Source organism: Mycteria americana, chromosome 21 (assembly GCF_035582795.1).
Source record: "Mycteria americana isolate JAX WOST 10 ecotype Jacksonville Zoo and Gardens chromosome 21, USCA_MyAme_1.0, whole genome shotgun sequence".
Taxonomy (NCBI): Eukaryota; Metazoa; Chordata; class Aves; order Ciconiiformes; family Ciconiidae; genus Mycteria; species Mycteria americana.
In genome coordinates, this window is record NC_134385.1 from 4,373,748 (window position 1) to 4,391,123 (window position 17,376).

At 50.4% G+C, this 17,376-nt stretch overlaps 2 protein-coding genes across 7 annotated transcripts; both read left to right on the plus strand.

Annotated features, from left to right (window-relative positions):
• Positions 1–542: 542 nt before the first annotated feature.
• CEP85 (centrosomal protein 85) lies at positions 543–15,052 on the plus strand. Of its 6 annotated transcripts, none has more exons than XM_075522120.1 (14): positions 543–608; positions 2,120–2,191; positions 2,790–2,942; positions 5,211–5,935; positions 6,590–6,723; positions 8,470–8,587; positions 8,984–9,169; positions 9,532–9,684; positions 9,942–10,096; positions 10,599–10,719; positions 11,183–11,233; positions 11,320–11,427; positions 12,092–12,320; positions 12,599–15,052. In XM_075522120.1, exons 2-14 carry the CDS (start codon positions 2,137–2,139, stop codon positions 12,760–12,762), a joined length of 2,352 nt encoding a protein of 783 aa, XP_075378235.1. In that variant the 5' UTR covers positions 543–608; positions 2,120–2,136; the 3' UTR covers positions 12,763–15,052. The 6 variants fall into 6 exon arrangements, with proteins under 6 accessions (XP_075378235.1, XP_075378234.1, XP_075378237.1 ...); XM_075522119.1 differs by lacking the exon at positions 543–608 and adding an exon at positions 1,885–2,035; XM_075522122.1 differs by lacking the exons at positions 543–608; positions 2,120–2,191 and having other exon boundaries at positions 2,799–3,193.
• A 107-nt stretch (positions 15,053–15,159) lies between these two features.
• Positions 15,160–17,222, plus strand: SH3BGRL3 (SH3 domain binding glutamate rich protein like 3). The gene is given in 4 exon segments (XM_075522168.1): positions 15,160–15,245; positions 15,248–15,357; positions 15,725–15,892; positions 16,276–17,222. Coding segments are annotated over 4 exon segments (405 nt in total). The 5' UTR covers positions 15,160–15,184; the 3' UTR covers positions 16,342–17,222.
• Positions 17,223–17,376: the final 154 nt, after the last annotated feature.

The window sequence follows — 17,376 nt, forward strand, 5'->3', positions numbered from 1 at the left end:
AGTAGCCCCGACGTGGCCAGGCATAACGAAGGGCCCAGCGCCACGGCCTCTCTGCTGCCGGCACCCAGAGCAGTGCTGACCTTTCCGGCCGAGCGGGCAGAGGGGTGAAGGGGCTGAGCTGGGGGCGGCCGCCCGGCCTTGCCCCTCAGTCTGGGAGCCTGGGCTGGCTGGGGGGCCCTGAGGGAGCAGTGGAGCCTGTGCGGGCCGCAGGGGTGGGGGAATGTGGGGGCAACGGTGGGGCTGGGCCCACGGCCCCATAGGGCCCCTCCACCCGCCCTCACACACCGCCCCGCCGCGGTCAACACTGCGCAGGCGCAGAAAAAGAGCCGGTGCCGCTCTTTCAGGCCCCGCCCTACGGGTGGCGGCTGTGGACAGTTTTCCTCCACCAGAAGCCGTCGCTCCCCTCCGCGAAGCTGCGGGGCGGGGAATCAGCGTTCCGACAAGCCAATGAGCGAGGGGCAAGGGCGGGGCCGGCGCTCTCGATAGGCTGCGGGGCAGGGAAGGGCGGGCGGGGTCCTGCCCCTTTTCCTCTGCCACTCCCCCCCCCGCCCCCCGCGGCTGTAACGGTCGCGGCGCGCGGGGCAGCGCGAGCGCCGCGGCGGAGCCAGGTGAGGGGGTCGGGCCCGCCCGGGAGCTGTCCGGTCGCCGAGCTGCCCGGGGCGGGCTCCGGCGTGGGGCAGCACCCCTCCCTGTGCTCTCACCCCTCGGTGAAATCATCCCTCCTCTTCCTCCTCTCCCTCCTCTCTCCCGGGCCCCGCGGCGACGGCCACCCCTCAGGGAGCGGCCCCTCGGCCTCAGGCTGCGCCTGCCAGGCGGCTGGGCCTCCCGCCCCCGCCGGGGTCAGCCGCCTTCCCCTCTCCCCTCCCTCCACCCAAATCACTGTTCTCCCCATCCCCTTCTGCGTGGCGAAGGGCATCCCTCCGCACCCTGGCTTCGCATCACTCCACGTACCCGCCGAGCTCTCCCCCTCCACCGAGGAAAGCCCCGCTGCCCCTCTCTTCGTGGCCCACCTCTCCCTTCCCGCCCCTGTTGCAGGGTCTGCGCTGTGCCCGCTGCTGGAAGCGGGGGTCTGTAGGATGGTGTGAGTGCTCTCCGAGGGGCGGGGGGTGTGTGCGTTTGTGCTGAGCGAGGTGAGGATGCTTTGGTTGCTTTGTCTCTTTTATTTCAAGAGCCCACACTTGAATTTCCCTGTTGCAGCTGCCTGACTGTAGCGCTGGAGGCTGAGATGTAAACTCAGGAATTTCCAAAACATGCCTAAACTAAACCTAATAAGCACTGCATTTAGCTAGAAGTGTTTTATTTCTTCGCCGAGTGAAATGCTGCTTCTGGTTCATTATCCTATTGTATTTCCAGTGTCTATCCTATGTTGTGAAATCTGTATGTGTATGTTTTCTAAGAATTAATGGTTTCTGTGAGCTCTTTGAATCACTTAAGCAAAAATCTGGAAGAGCTGGTAATAGATTGACTGGTGGAGAGGTGAGAGGCCTTGAATTTCTACAGTGAAGCCTGAGTGCTGTAAATTATACTCACATCATCAGAGGCAGGAAATTCACTGTCTGAAGTACTCGGATAAGCAGATAAATTAAACCAAAGCTCTGGATAGATAATGATTGCCACTTATGGAACAGCAACACTAAGTTTTGCATGACTGCATTTCTGCATGTAGTTGCTCAGTGACCTCTACAGAGGGCAGAAATGAACTGGTTTAGAGTTAAGACTTTTAAAGGGAAATTTTTAGTCTCTATAGACATAAAGCCAGAGTGTAGATACCATGGTGACTGATGCTCTATAAATAACTACGATGGGGATAACACATGCCCCAGTTGAAAGGCGCTGCTGAACTGCTGCATACCTGGAGGATGTTGCAAACAGGAACTCTCCTCATTTGTCAGGCATGAAGAAAACCTACAATAACTGCAAGGTTTTTTTTAAGTATTGCCTCTGTTGTTGTGGGGATGAAACAGAGATACTCTTGGGAGGAGATGCTGATTAAATATGAAATACTGTGCTACTCTGAATGAAGAGCAGCTGATGTGTATGTACCCTTCGCTTGGTTAGTGTGGGAACAGGGTTTGGTTTATGCTGATTTAAAATATGATTTTTATTTATCGCCCTGTAGTTCACTGGATAGATAAGATGGCTGCTCTTGAGAAACATCCAGACCTGAGGCTCCAGCAGAACAATCCATCGGGTAAGGACAGTCCTTTCTTTAAAGACACGCTGCTGTCGGATCCTGTTTCAGTTTCTCTGAGGAGATGTGGCCCTGAGAAGAGTTCTTTACCAAAAGCTTTTTATTAAAAAACCAGTGTCTTATTCCTGCAAAATAAAACAATTGCATGGGTATCCAAGGGTAGAGAATTATTTGATAATGAACCTATCTCTTGAGTGATAACTGATAAATCGGGAACAGTTCTTAACAGTTAATGCAAAAATGTATCTTTACCAGTATTGCTGTGTTCCAACGTTGCTGCTGTTCTTCTTAATTTGAGAGCATCAGCTGGGTGTAATATCACCAAACTTATCAGTGGGAATATAATTTACTGCTTTTGCATTCTGACTTCCATAATGAGATTGATTTGCAATCTCCCGTTGATATTATTTGAATTCCCTGTGCTTGCGGCCATTTCCTTTTGCAAAAAGAGATTTCTCTAGCAACAATACGGGGAGTGAAACAAGGATCACTTTGGGTTTTGGTAGCATGGGTAATTAGATATGGCTTAATTAGGTGTATTAAAAGGCTTTTCAGTCGATTGGCTAAAGCATAAATATCCCTGGCTTTTTCTTTCCAGATCCCAGCACCAGTCAGAAGAGTCATTTCTTGGAGACTGACTGGAAAACACCTATGTTGTCTGTGAAGTTCCAGAGCCGTGTCAGTCGCTGTTCAAGCGTGGCCGACAGCGGGGATGGGGGCATTGGGACCTCCTGCTCAGACAGCACAGAAGGTGATGGTCAGCATGGGATCACACAGTAACAGCCAAAGACTTCAAGTTTTCTTAGAAGACTGACAAGCATTAAATAGCCTGATAATACTGAACCCTAGAATGTAAAACTTGAGGAGAGCAGAATCTGTAATGATGTTTGGAGACTATTTCAAAACCAGTGCCTCAGTACACAGATATGCTGCTTGAAATATAAACAAGTGGTTAAGGGACTTGCTGTTTCTCTAAGCCAGTTTGGTTATCTTCTAACTGTAGTAAGCATTTTTAACTGACTAAAAGAGCCACCTTGGGGATTTGCTGGTTCATATTAACCAAAGAGTGATTTATCAGCAAGTCTGTTGTGTGGTTTTTTTGTTTGTTGTGGTTTTTTTTTTAAGAAATAATTTATAGGTGCCTCTAGAGACTTCAGATCAGTGTGCCTTTGTGTGTAAGTCTCCTCAGTGTTAGAGCTGTGTGCTTCTCACTGAAGAATGCTGCAGCCTTGCCCTCAGCTGAGGCATATTCTGTGAAATTGCTTGTCCCAGCAATCCTTTCCACCTGTATTTTCATCTTCATCCATGAAAGTGACATAAGCCACTATTGATTTGCTGATTCTTCTTTCAGCAGCGAGGAATTTTGTGTTGTTCTTTAAAACAATGCACTTCACGCATTCATGTGTTTCACAAGCTGCCCTGAGCCTTTTGAATGAGCTATAGATCTTAATAATGTGTGAGTTGAAATGAAGGCTTTTTAAAAAGTCTGGCTTGTGAAAATATTGCTAGAAATATTACTAGAGCGCATGTTTAAGTGTCCCATCTAGCTGTCTTGGGATAATAAAACATGCAGTTGCATACTGAGGGCAGGGGAGATAATGATGGCTCTTTTGGAAATTGCCCTTCTGAACGTTTGTGATGTTGTAGCCTTGTTTGTAAGAGCTGAGGCTGAATTGCGGCACTGACAGCTGCTGAACCACGCTGACTTTCAGGTCAGTACATTAGTCAGAAATGTTGTTGTGACGACCCTTAGCACACTCAAGGAACTGATTGCAGCATCTGCACGTGGCGTGCTGGTCAGAGAACTCGAGTTCCTGATAGTGATACTGGGGTATAAATTTAGGGGCTGTAAAAGGAAATTGTACTGTCCCTTCTGTTTGCCGAGGTGAACATGCTTGCGACTGCCTGGTAGCATGCTGTTCTCTGGAGTTCCTAGGCACAGCCAAGCAATGTCCAAGAGATTTTCTCCCCCTCCTGCTTTTTTGAGGAGAGGATCTTGTGCCTTTATTGCAATAGTTTTCCTGCAGTTTGATGATGGTCTTTGCCGAGTCTGGTTTTGGTCCTATTCAAATTGTAACCTTTTACTCCTTGTTGCAATGCTTTGAGGTTACAAACAGGTGGAAGGGTGACTTTGTAGTCCTGACGTTGGATTAAAGAAACATCATGTGGAGATGGGCCTTTAGCCAAACCCATGAAGAAAACAAGTTTGTGTATCTGGGAGAAACCTGGAATTACTGCGATACACAACGTATCGGGACGAGGAGTGGGAACAGGCACTTCGCTGTTTGCCTTTCTCAGCTCTTGCTGTTGCTGTATTGAAATCTGAGAGTTGCTAAGAATAGCCCTGTATTTCCATGTAGCCAGGTTTGGTGCCCGTCTGACAGGACGGGCTCACGTTGGGGTGCGTGTGCTGAACTCTATCTCATTTCCTGTGGCAATAAGGTGAGAGCCATTACTCTAGCCTCTAGAAAAAGCTCTTTTGCTGCAGCGTCCTGGAGGAGTTCGAAGGTCAACTGCTTGGTGATCTAGTGTCCGGCTATGTTTGAAGCTCATCATGGGCTTAGTGAAGGTTCCAGTTAGCTTTGGTTACAGTTCAGAGTCGCTGAGCTGTGGGACGGGCAGAACAGAATCAAGGTCTCAGTGTTCAGCTCAGTAAGTTTCAGCCTTTTTATTCAATTTAAAGGACTTGATTTCTAAATCTATAGAAAGATAACGTTATTGATTTAAGATTATGCTAGAGTAGCTTAAAAACAAGGGATTAAAAATGTGTACTGAACTAAACTTGGATTCTCCCCGTGGTTTACGGTGGTAGGAGAACGTCAACAGGGTCCTGAAACTTGTAGTGAGGGGGAACACAGATATGCCTTAGTCTTGGGGCTGCTGCTTAGGAGGACATGTTCAGGAGGAAAACAATTGCTTTTAAAAATTCTTTTGAAAAGTTGTTCAGCAGAGGAATGGCTGTTCATGTCAGAATATTTTCAGGGTTGTGATTAAAGCATCACTCTTCTTCTTTCCCTAGACTTCTGCAATTCCAGTAACGGTTCCTCATTCCAGCCCATCAAAACCCAAGTGACCATCCCAACAGCCCATGTTATGCCTTCTACATTGGGTGCCTCACCCTCCAAGCTGTGCTCTGCGGGAGACCAGAGCTGTTCGCAGAGTACTTCAAAAACTGCTATGCCAGGATCCGCTTCTGAACACGCGGGGCTCATGAGAAATGGAGACTTTAATGCCGGGAAGTCATCTCAGGTGCCACCCAGGGATCTCTTGCGTCTCTACGGGACTTCAGGGGAAAACGGTTTTGAGCAATCCTGGCATCCTGTTTCTGATCACATGAGAACAGAAGATACTTGGAAGTTTGACACCCCTGCCATCGAGCGCACCCTTAACCAGTCTCTCTTTCTGGATAGTTTGTGCACTGACCCTCTCCACAGGTTCCAGAAGTTCAATCCGAACTCTGGGGCAGCTGAGGCAGGAAAGGACCATTATAAGGTGCTGCCAGAGAGTAAGCAAGCGGCAGGGGCTAACGGAGCCTGTGAGCCCCAGAACGGAACGTGGCCGAGCGGGAGCAGACTGATGCCAACGGGACTCCAGGCCAACAATTTCTTTTCAAAACCTGTAACTCCTTCATCTCGAGCATGGGTGCAAGAATCCTGCACGCTACATCCACACGAGAGGGTCTGCGAGCTCAGCGCTTGGAAACAACAGCTGGAGAAAGTGCGATTGCAAATAGAGCAAATGCAGGTAGGGAGCTGCTCGTGTGAATGTATGAGTTTGAAACCCTTCCTGTCTCTTTAGTCATGAATCGTTGTCCCAGACTTATGAAGCGAGAGGGGAAAATGTCTCATGCTTCTCCCTGTCTTACACTGAAAGTCTCTTAACGATCTGTTTTTACAACATGTGATGTCACAGGTATCACTTGACATGCTGCTTATGTACGGTGGCCCTGTATTATGTTACAGCACTGCACAACAGTTCAGATCAAGAGGTGAAATATTCTGTCCATTAGAAACTGCAAAGAAAAAGCATATCAAGAAGTTCTTAACAGTTTCTAGAAAAATTGTATTCTGTATCTAGAGTTAGGAAACAGACTTTTTTTTAAGAGGCATAAAACTAACTGCAGTTTATTAGATGGAAACAGTTCGTTTATCACCTCCCACCAGCTGTACCCTAATGGAGACAAATTGTTTCCAGCAAGCTAGCACAGTGATCTAAAATTGTTTGTTAATCTCCAGTTGTGCTTGGGCAAAGTTACTTGTTCTTGGACATCGACAGAGACTGAAATAGCTATGTCCTGGCATGCAGATGAGCGCACAGTGTGCAAAATAGCTCTAGCAATGTTGCAATTACCTCTCTGGAGCACAAACCTCTCCCTCCTCGTTTTGTCTCCTCTTTCAGTTACAAAATGGAGGTGCCTGCCACCATCCCTCGATGTATTCTCCTTCGCTGCCTACACCTGATCCAGCCCAGTGGATCAATATCCTGAACTCCAATGAAAATCTTCTCAAGGAGAAAGAGCTTCTCATTGACAGGTGAGAGTTTGGTACTGACATGTGGTTCAAGGACTCCAGTGCGTTTCCTTTTGGAAAGGGAAGGTTTTGAAAGTACCAAGGAAAGCTTGTATCTCGGAGTCCCTTTTACCTGCTTGAGCTTTTTTTATTGCAGAGAACATAATGACCTTTGAGAACAGCTCTCCTCCCCTTCCTCTTGGAAGGAGGATGGTGATCCTGAAGGGTTCAAATAAATCAGTTTCGATTATGGTTTTCTGTGTTTTATCAATGACCTGGATGAGGGGATCGAGTGCACCCTCAGGAAGTTTGCAGATGACACCAAGCTGGGCAGGGGTGTTGATCTGCTGGAGGGGAGGAAGGCTCTGCAGAGGGACCTGGACAGGCTGGATCGATGGGCTGAGGCCCATGTATGAGGTTCAACAAGGCTCAGTGTCAGGTCCTGCACAACAACCCCATGCAACGCTACAGGCTTGGGGAAGAGTGGCTGGAAAGCTGCCAGGCAGAAAAGGACCTGGGGGTGTTGGTCAACAGCTGCCTGAATATGAGCCAGCAGTGTGCCCAGGTGGCCAAGAAGGCCAATGGCATCCTGGCTTGTATCAGCAATAGCGTGGCCAGCAGGAGTAGGGCAGTGATCGTCCCCTGTACTCGGCTCTGGTGAGGCCGCACCTCGAATGCTGTGTTCAGTGTTGGGCCCCTCACCACAAGAGAGACATTGAGGGGCTGGAGCGTGTCCAGAGAAGGGCAACGGAGCTGGGGAAGGGTCTGGAGCACAAGGCTGATGGGGAGCGGCTGAGGGACCTGGGGTTGTTCAGCCTGGAGAAAAGGAGGCTGAGACCTCATCGCTCTCTACAACTACCTGAAAGGAGGGTGTAGAGAGGTGGGGTCGGTCTCTTCTCCCAGGTAACAAGCTATAGGACGAGAAGAAATGGCCTCAAGTTGCGCCAGGGGAGGTTTAGATTGGATGTTAGGAAATTTTTCTTCACTGAAGGTGTTGTCCAGTATTGGAACAGGCTGCCCAGGGAAGTGGTTCAGTCCCCATCCCTGGAGGTATTTAAAAGCCGTTTGGATGAGGTGCTCAGGGACATGGTGTAGTGGTGGTCTTGGTAGTGTTAGGTTTACGGTTGGACTCGATGATCTTAAAGGTCTTTTCCAACCTATACGATTCTGTGATAAGGGATAGAGATTTCTGTTTACATCACGATTATCTGGAATGTCAAAACTACTGCCTTTTTGCTTGAGGACTTTCTGGGAGCTCTTTGAGATCTTTATTTTAAATTTGTTCTTTGTGAGTTTGGGCTGGCAAACAGCACTTCTCATACTTAACGCTAGTGGTCCATAAGCTTTTTGAAAAAGTAAGTCCTCATGAAAAATACCTTCAGCATTTGGACTGTAAATACTTTTTCTGTTTGCTCATTTTGAGTCCTCTGTCTGTTCATTTTACTCATAAGCTCCGCAGCCAAGCTGGATCCTCCAAAGCATGCAAGGCTTGTGTGTGTTATGTATAACCATTGCTGGGGGGGAGGCTTTGAAAGGAGGGGAGGGAAGAAAAGTTAATACCAATTGTAGAAAAGTCAGAATGGACATCTTTCGGATTATTTCTCTGCAGGTCAGTTCTGAGTTGCAGAGCTGTCTTTCTGTTCTGCTTGTCACTGTACGGAGCATTGGAGTTGTGGTGGCACTGTTCATGTTGTATTGCTGTTTGAGAACAGTGTATTACCTGTTTTTTTTGGTTTTGTTTTTTTTTTTTTTTTTTTTTTTTTTTTACAGACAAAGACAACACATATCCCAGTTGGAGCAGAAGGTCCGTGAAAGTGAACTGCAGGTTCACAGTGCCCTGCTTGGCTGTCCAGCACCCTACGGAGATGTCTACATGTTGAGAATGCAGGTAATTGGGTGCAACAGGGTGTCAGTAAGATATGTATTGAATCCAATGGCCCTACCACTTCTCATTAGGTGTTTCCTGAGCAGGAGGGCTATGTAGAGTAAAACTATCCTTTGTATGGGGTCCCGGTTACCTGTCATCTCTGAGACCTTCTGTGACTCTTGAGATTTCAAGCTCTGAAGTACTATGGTTTGTTTAGAAGCTGTGCTAGTGATGCAGATGCCTGACAGCACTGACAAGTGCTATTTCATATACTGCAGTATTTAAGATGGGCTGAATGATGTTTGGGAATTAGGAGGGCTGAGAACACAGCTCTGAGACAGCGCAGCTGCTTAGTGCCAGTTTGTAACTAACTGTTAGCTCTGACAGAGAGAATTCACAGGCTGTCTCTGTTTGCAGGAGCTGCAGCGGGAGAACACGTTTCTTCGAGCACAGTTCACAGAGAAGACTGAATCCCTCAGTAAGGAAAAGATTGAACTGGAGAGAAAACTGGCTGCTGCAGAGGTGGATGCAAAGCTGATCCGGGAGTCGCTGAAGGAAACTATGCAGAAACATGCAGAGGAGTTAAAGAAACAGGAAGAAAGGGTAAGATCCCTTTGCTCTAGAGATGGGAAGGTGTTTTTTCTTTGAGAAGCTAAAAGTCAATGTAGTGCCTAGGTGAAAGTTTTCTGTGGCAATGTGTTATTGTAGGTATTTTCTGATCTCCTTGTAGAATTCTTTGATTTATAAGCAAAAGCCCTTCCTCTTGCAGTTAGAAGTATTTCAGTACCTCTTCTTTTAACCAGAGAAGAAGCCTGTCTTTAGCTAAAGTGAGCAGAAATGCTGCTGAGTTAGTGATCTTGTATTTTGGTGTTGTGCTGTACAAAAAGGTAAAGGTGGGTTTATAGAGGACTGAAGAATGGACGAGAAATTATATAAACTAAAATTGTATATAACTGTCCCTGCAGGTCAAGGGAAGAGACAAACACATTAATAATCTTAAAAAGAAATGCCAGAAGGAATCTGAACAAAACAGGGAGAGACAACAGAGAATTGAGACCCTGGAACGATACCTGGCTGATCTACCAACCCTTGAGGACCACCAGAAACAGAGTCAGAAGGTAAAACTTCCTCTGAGTTGTGATGGTAGCTCTTCACATACTTGCTCAGGTGGCTTTTCTACAGCTGCAGATAATGCCCTGTGCAGCTGCCCAAGTAAAGTTGTGGTCTGACCTTTTTGGAGGAGGAATGTTCTGAGCTATAGCTGAGAATTGCCACACAGGTAGTAAAAATCTGCCTTGCGAATGTAGTTAAAAGAGGGTGTGTGTGGTGAAACCCCTGGGAGGTCCCTAGAATGTTGTGATGGTCTTTGTTGCAGCTGAAGGAATCTGAACTGAAGAGTACTGCTATGCAGGAGACAGTGCTGGCACTGGAAACAGAGCTTGGAGATGTCCGGGCTGCTTTCAGGGAGCAAGAGATGCAGCTAGAAACCCAAAAACACAAGGAAATGGAGCTTCTTTCCACTGTGCGCAGGTAAAAATCTGGAGGAGTAGAATAAGCTTCATCTTAGCACTTAAGTAGTCACCGCACAAGAACAGCGGTGATTCAGCACAGCTACTGTCCCACCTGTCTGAACCAGGTTACCATGTGAGTGCTCGCCAAAACACTGTGTTCAAATTCTGCGTGCCAACAGCGGAGGGTGGGAGCAGAACCAGACAGCTGAAAGAAAGGGAGCCCCTGTTTTGTCACCTGGGTTTGTCTGTGTCCTCAGGTTATTGCTCTTGACCATAACTCCTTGCAAAATGGACCTACGTAATCTGCAATCGTTGCGTCTCTGCAAATGTGCCAATATCATGGGCAGGGCTGTGTCCGGGGAGAGGGACTCCTTCCTTCACAGCCGTTGCAGTTTGCAAGCTGGGATGCAAACAGGGCAACACTGACACCTGATAGGAAAATCATTCACTGCCTCATATTGTTTAGTGAGGGAAACACCCCAAATAAAGCTGATTTTCCCATGGTGTTCTGCTAATTTCAGCTTGCAGGACAAGATGCAACAGTGTGTAAAGAATGCAGAGAGAGGACCCCCTGCCCAGGATGGGGAGAGACAGAAAATAGAAAATGACTCTCTGAAGAAAGAATGCGACTGCCTCAGGAAGGTAACAGGCTGTTCCAACTGGGAATCACACATATTTCCTTCCACTGAGTCACACCAGGCACTAAAATGAAATCAAGGACTTTTGCAGTTATAGGCAGTCACAACTGCACTGAAGCAGCGGTTCCTGGAATTCCAGACTGAGGGGTTTTAAAAGCTGTTCTTGGTGTGATAACCATGCACTCCTACAGTAACGCTGGAGAGAAGTTGCAGAATGCAGAAGAGGGGAGAGGAAAACCACAAGAATGCAACTTCTCTGGTCTGTTTTTAGCTGATACTACTAATGGTGCCTTTTATCAGGTGCCTTTCATCAGGAAATCTAAGTCCATTACTAACAGAGGCAGTGATTAAAGCAGTAAGTGGACAAGAAAGAGGAGGAGAAGGGATGCTCTCCTACTGAAGGAGAAATCCTGGTGGTATTACTGAGTCTGTGTGGCCAGTTCTGATGCCTCTGCTTTCGATTCCAGATTGTGGACAAACAGCAGAAGAAGATGGAGCAGTTGTCCTTGCAAGTAAAGGTGAGAGGTGACTGCGGAGGGATCTGGAACTTGAGAATCTGCTGTGAAGTGAGCTAGACTTACTACTTTCCCATGGTCTGTTCCAGAACCTGGAAGAACAGGTGGCCCAGGAAGAGGGGACAAGCCAAGCTCTGAAAGAGGAGGCGATGAGAAGAGAAAATGCACTGCAGCAGCTCCGGACTGCTGTGAAGGAGGTCAGAGCAGGAGCGTTTAGAGTGCCTGAGCACAGCAGTTGAATGAACAATGGATTGTCTTTTAGCAAGGCCCTTCATTTGCAGTCAGCAGCACAACCTCTCTGACTTCCTGCTAGTCAGTTGCCCTGTCAGTGCTCTGAAAGGAGCTCTTCTCTGTTCAAAAGTAGGAGAAAGGCAGTTTCTGCCTCAGGAACTTCAGCTGGGGCTGTGGGTTGTGGTGGAGGATGCTGAGCTTGCCAGCTGGGGGCAGCAAGGCCACGAGCAGGAGTCCAAACTCGACTACAGCCCTGGCTGAAGGGCAGGGCTGAGCCCCACTCTCAAGCCTAAAGGAAGCCAAGCACAATGGCAGCCCTTGAGGGAAGGGATGGCCAGTGTTGGGGTGAGCAGCTGGTGCACAACCTCCTGGAATCTTATTTTGTTGCATCATGCCTCGGCAGGGACAGTGCAGTATCGTGGGCCGCTTCCTGTCTGAGCCAGGAAAGCCGAATGCTCACACCCTGTAGGACTGACGCTCGCTTATCTGGTGAGAGTCTGGAGGGCTTGATATAAACCAGCTCCTCCTGCCCTCCGTGCTCCCATCATCATCGAGCAGTTGCGTTAAGTCCCTTTAAGTGCGCTGGTTCTGTACCAAGTGACCACTAACCTGCTGTGTCCGTTTGTTCAGCTTTCAGCGCAGAACCAGGATCTCATTGAGAAGAACCTGACCCTTCAGGAACGACTCCGGCAGGCAGAGCTAACAACTCAGCCGCTGCCTGCTGAGACAGCCCGCCTCGCCCAGGAGTTGCACAGCGAGCTGGCCAGTTGTCTGCAGGATTTGCAGTCTGTCTACAGCATTGTCACTCAGAGGGCTCAGGGCAAGGATCCCAACCTCTCTCTGCTCCTAGGCATTCGCTGTAAGTATGCGGAGTGATGGCAGAGCAAACCCTTTGGTTCCTGTGCTGTGGCAGAATTAAATAACTCGCATATAATATAGCATGGAAGGTTCTTATCTTTCTGGGATTCTGAACCTTCTTTCTGTGGTTAGCTAGCTCTAAAGATGCATGCTGAAATAACGAAATATTAAATAGTACCTCTTTTGCAAATGTGCGTTGGTTTTTCTGGCTCGCTTGCAAATGTGTGTGATCCTTGGTCAGAATTGCGTGTGAGGTAACTCCCTTCTCTGACTCCACAGCTGTGCAGTACTCTGCTAAGGAGAAGGATGACTTGCTGAGCCCTGATGGACTTGCAAAGAAACTGGTGGAGGTAAAACAGCTTCACAAAGAGGTGGAGGACTTAAGGACGGCAATATCTGACAGATATGCTCAGGACATGGGAGACAACTGCATCACCCAGTAAAGAACACTCCCCAAAGTAAGACAGGAAATGAAGACTTGAAACCCTCAGGAGTCTAGAGCTCCTACAACCCAAAACCTATTCAGCACTTTACCATCCCTTTGCTCGGGTACAAGACGTGTGACTTATCCAATCCATGAGGAATCAGGGGGTTTGTTGCCAGAAGTGTTTAGCTGCTGTCTGGCTAACTGGAATCATTCAGGGCTTCGGTGTTGGGCTTTGCAGTAGCTTTGATCTTGTGGAATGTGTTTATGCTGTGTTTGCTGGAGCTGGTGTGGTCTCTGACGCTGGGAGATGAGTTGTGAATTGCCTTCCAGGCATGTCAAATGCTGAACATGCAGATGTGACAGCTAAAATCATCACTAAAAGGAAATGTATGCCCTGGTCTTTCTGATAAATTCTCTGTGCAGATCCTGTGTGACTAGCAAGACCAGAGGATTATCAGAGTGTTCAGGGGATATCTGTGGACTTCATAGGCAAGCACATGTGCCAGTTATACTCCTGCTAATTACATCAAGGGGCTACAGGCTCCTCAGATGCTGTGTGCACAGTTCTGGCTTGGATGCTTGTGGAGCCATTCATGGAGTAGGACCTGCTTTCCTCAGGTAAATGCAACTGGAGTCTTTCGGTAGCCGACAGGAGTTGGGGAATAAAGAAACACTAAAAGAAGACTCTGAAAACGCTCCCCCTGGGCACTGTTACCTCAGAAGCCTTAAGTCTTTTATCCCCCCAAAAGAGCACTCTGTGGGTATGAGACTCAGACCGCAGAGGAAGTAGATTGATGCTGAAGTGCCTTAATGTGCTAGAGAAACCTTCTGTCCCCATAGTTTTGTGCCTAATGCATCTGCTGGCAGGGTGAGGAACTACTGTTTCTTGTAGCAGCCATGGCAAACAATCCTGGGGAGCCTCGGATGTCTGTAGCCCCTGCCAGAGCCGCAGAGAGCCTCTGCACCCCTCGGGAACCCTGCCGCAGGCCAGCGGGGAGACACACCTCTGCTTGGCGCTCTGCTTGCTAGGGAGAAAGCCATTCTGATCCTAAGATGGCAGGATGGTACAGCTGGATCCGAGAGCTCTTCCTGATGGCCTGCAAGGCAGTGACCACTCGGGCTTTGTTGTAGCCCTGCCCCTCGTCCTCTGCTAAATAATGAGATTTCTAAATAAAGCAGCGTGGGATGCGGTTCATTTTGTCACAGCCCTCCTTGGTGGCAACTTTACAGTATTGAGCGCTTGCTTGTGACAATGCTGTGGTGCTGAGGGTGGAACTTCTTTGGTTTTCAGCTTAAGAGCAAGATAAGAAGTTGGTTTTATAATGGCGGGGGGAATACTGCTGAAACTTCTGTTTGTTTGCTCTTGGTTCATGTTGGGGCTGCAAGCCCCAGGTTTGGGAGAAATGCCTTTGTTATTCCTTTGTGTTAAAATTTAAGACCAAATCTGTTTTGTTCTTAGCATTTGGCCACCACGGGTGATGGTGGCAACAAACTGGTTAGTTTGCTGTCTTGAGCTACGCCCTGCACGGCACGGGGAGAGAGCGCAGCAGGGTCTGCAGGGCAGCCAGCTGTCCGCCCTGTTCTTTCTGCATCTGGTGTATGACACTTCTGGCTGTTTCTGTTCCCAGGCTGCTGATGCCATGTACGGAGCTAAATGTGGGCCAAGGCTGTTTCTTGAAGTCATTTGTCCTGCCTGCTGGGCGCTCTCTAGGCATTGGGGTGCATGTAGCACCAGCTGTGAAAGGTGCTCCCTCCCCCAGGTTGGCAGGGTGCTGTTTAGTCCCATCCCCTTTCCCTGCCTTCTCCTGGGCTGCAAGCAGGAGATCTGGTTCCCAGGTGTGGTGTGGGGACAGGGTTGCCCTCTGCCCCTGCAGAGCTGGCTGCGCAAAATGGGATCGTGGCCGGAACCCCATCTCGGCCGATGCTTGGAGCACTGTGCCTGGCCCTGTCCCAGCAGCTGGGCTGCCCAGCTGGGGAAGAGAAATGCCCCCATGTCCTCCTCCTGCAAAACTGGCCCTGTCTGGCCGAGATGGTGATCCCATCTGCCGCACCGGTGCCTGCTGCTCTCCCTGCGGGGGAAACCTTGGGCCTCTCTCTCCAGAGCACCCCAGACAGGGGTGGCAGGACCACGTCCCCACCCTGTCCCACGTTCTCACCCCGTCCCCTTGTCCAGCGTGTGTCTGCCCGCTTCCCCGCGCTCTGCCCGCTGCTGCGTCTCCCCCCGTCGGTGTATTTCTACCAGCCTTTGTCTCACCCGCTTGTTTGTACCGAGTATTTTGAGTATAAAATAAAGCTGCTCTGCTCCACTCGTGCGAAGCAGTCCGGGGCGGGGGGGGGGGGGGGGGGGTTGGGCTGGGCCGGGCCGGTGGCTGCCGGGGCCGGGCCGCTGCTGGGGCCGGTGGCTGCCCGGGGCCGGGGCTGGGCCCCGCCGACGCCGCATGCCCGGGCCCGCCGGCCCCATTGGTCCCCGCAGTCACATGCCGGGCGGCGGCGGGGCCGCCCGCTCCCTCCCTCCGAGCCTCCCTCCGCCGGGCTGAGCGCAGGGAGCGGCCGCGATCGCAGCATGAGCACCCTCAAGGTCTACAGCACCTCGGTCACCGGATCCCGGGAGGTGAGCGGTGGCGGCGGTGGGGCTCCGGGCCCCGGCGGGGGGCAGGGCTGGGTGCCCCCCGGGCCTCTCTTCGCTGGGGTGGGCGTCTCTTCCCCGTGAAGCTGCGAAGCCCCCCCCGCCCCATCCCCTTTCCCTGCTCACACTGCCCCGTCCCCTTCTTCCCCTGAACCCCATCCCGCCGTGCTGGCTGTCCCGTCCCCGTCCCCCCCCCCCCGCAGGGCCGAGCCCCGTGGCCAGGTGGGGTCTGGACCGTGGCCCGTAAGGAGCGGAGCGCCGTGCTGAGTGCGGCTGGCAGGCTGGGGCGCGTACCCGCCCTTCGGGCTCCTCTCTAGCTCCCCATAACCTGCCTTTCCCACCCGGGTTCCAGATCAAATCTCAACAGAGCGAAGTAACCAGAATTCTCGATGGGAAAAACATCAAGTACGAGCTGGTGGATATATCCCAGGACAACGCTCTCCGGGAGGAGATGAGAGCGAAGGCAGGCAACCCCAAAGCCATTCCACCCCAGATCGTCAACGGGGACCACTACTGCGGGGTAAGGCTCGTGCTCTGCGCAGGGGACAAGCACCGTGGAGGTTGGGTGGTGGGCGATAATCCCATCCCCTTGGTTTTGCTACAAATGGTGTCAAGACGCCTTTCAAAAGGTATTTCCCGTGAGGTGCACGGACAAGGCGCTGCCAGGGTTAAACGGGCATTTGGAGCACGGTGGCTTGTGAAAAACGGGACCCAGGCAGCGGGACTCTGGGTGACGGTGGGCAGCGGGGCTGTCCCGGCTTCACCCTGTCATCTTCCATGTGACTGTCACCCGTGTTGTGAACCAGTTTGTGCTGCGTGCTCAGGGGACCCCGCGCTGCCTGGCCGGCAGGAGGGTACGGCTCACTCTTGCCTTGCGAGCAACCGTGTGGCTTTTTTCTGCAGGATTACGAGCTCTTTGTGGAAGCGGTGGAGCAAAACACCCTGCAGGAGTTCCTGAAGCTGGCCTGAGCCCCGGGCTCCCCTCCCATCCTGGACTCTACCTGCATTCCTGAGCACCCTCATCTCCGACCACCTTCACTTCCAGGTTGTCAGCGCTGTCCTGGCACCACGACCCGTATCCCAGCATAGGGAAACCCGCGACCAAAATTACTCATTGCAGCTGCCTACGATTCCCTCCTGCCTAACCCTGATATCATCTCAGAGGGATCCAAAGAAAGTCTGACGCTCGCTGCGCATGGCCTTTGAACAAAGCTGGGCCTGGCTCACACCGCAGCTTCCAGTGCCTCTGTAAACAGCAAAGCCTCTGGGGCTGTGCGAAGTGCAGCCGTCCGTCAGCCCTCTCCTCTGCAGGGAGAGCTTCTGCTTCAGGAGGGAAGGGCTTAGGGTTGCATGTTACTTCCCGCTTCTCCCAGTTGCTGTTAAAATTGTAAATCCTGCTGCCTCACTTCCTTCTTTTTATTTTTTTTTTTTCCTTTTTGTTCTTCATCTCAACTGCAGAGATTATGGCAACTAAGTCGATTTCTGTTTGTTTTGTTTTAATGCAAAAATACTGCACAAAGCTGGGGTCTGACCACCCGCCGCAGAGAAGGCCGGGGCTGGGGGCGAAGGCCGGCGTCACTCGGCAGGCTGCCTGGGGGGATGGATGGGCCTAGAAGCGGGACCCTCACTGCTCCCTCTGCCCTCCGCCGCGATGCGGTGCCAGGGCTCCCTCGTGAGCGTTAATGGCTCAGGGCTGCTCCGGAACAGCTGATGCTCCAGCTGTCTTATCTTTCCTCTTTGAGTTGGCTTTTTTGCAACCCGGACCAAGTGCATTTTGTTTTCCTGCCAAAAAGCAAGTTTATAACCAGTGTTGTCTTCCGAGACGCTATTAAATGTTACTGTACCTTTCATGTCGGTACTCGTGGGTTTCTTTTAAATTTGGTTTTATTTTGACTACAGGTTAAACATCACCCTACGTAACGATTCTGAGTCATTTCCAGCTCAGAGAAGCTGAGTCAGTTGTACTCACTGCTGCAGCCTGACACAAAGATCTTAGCACCTTAG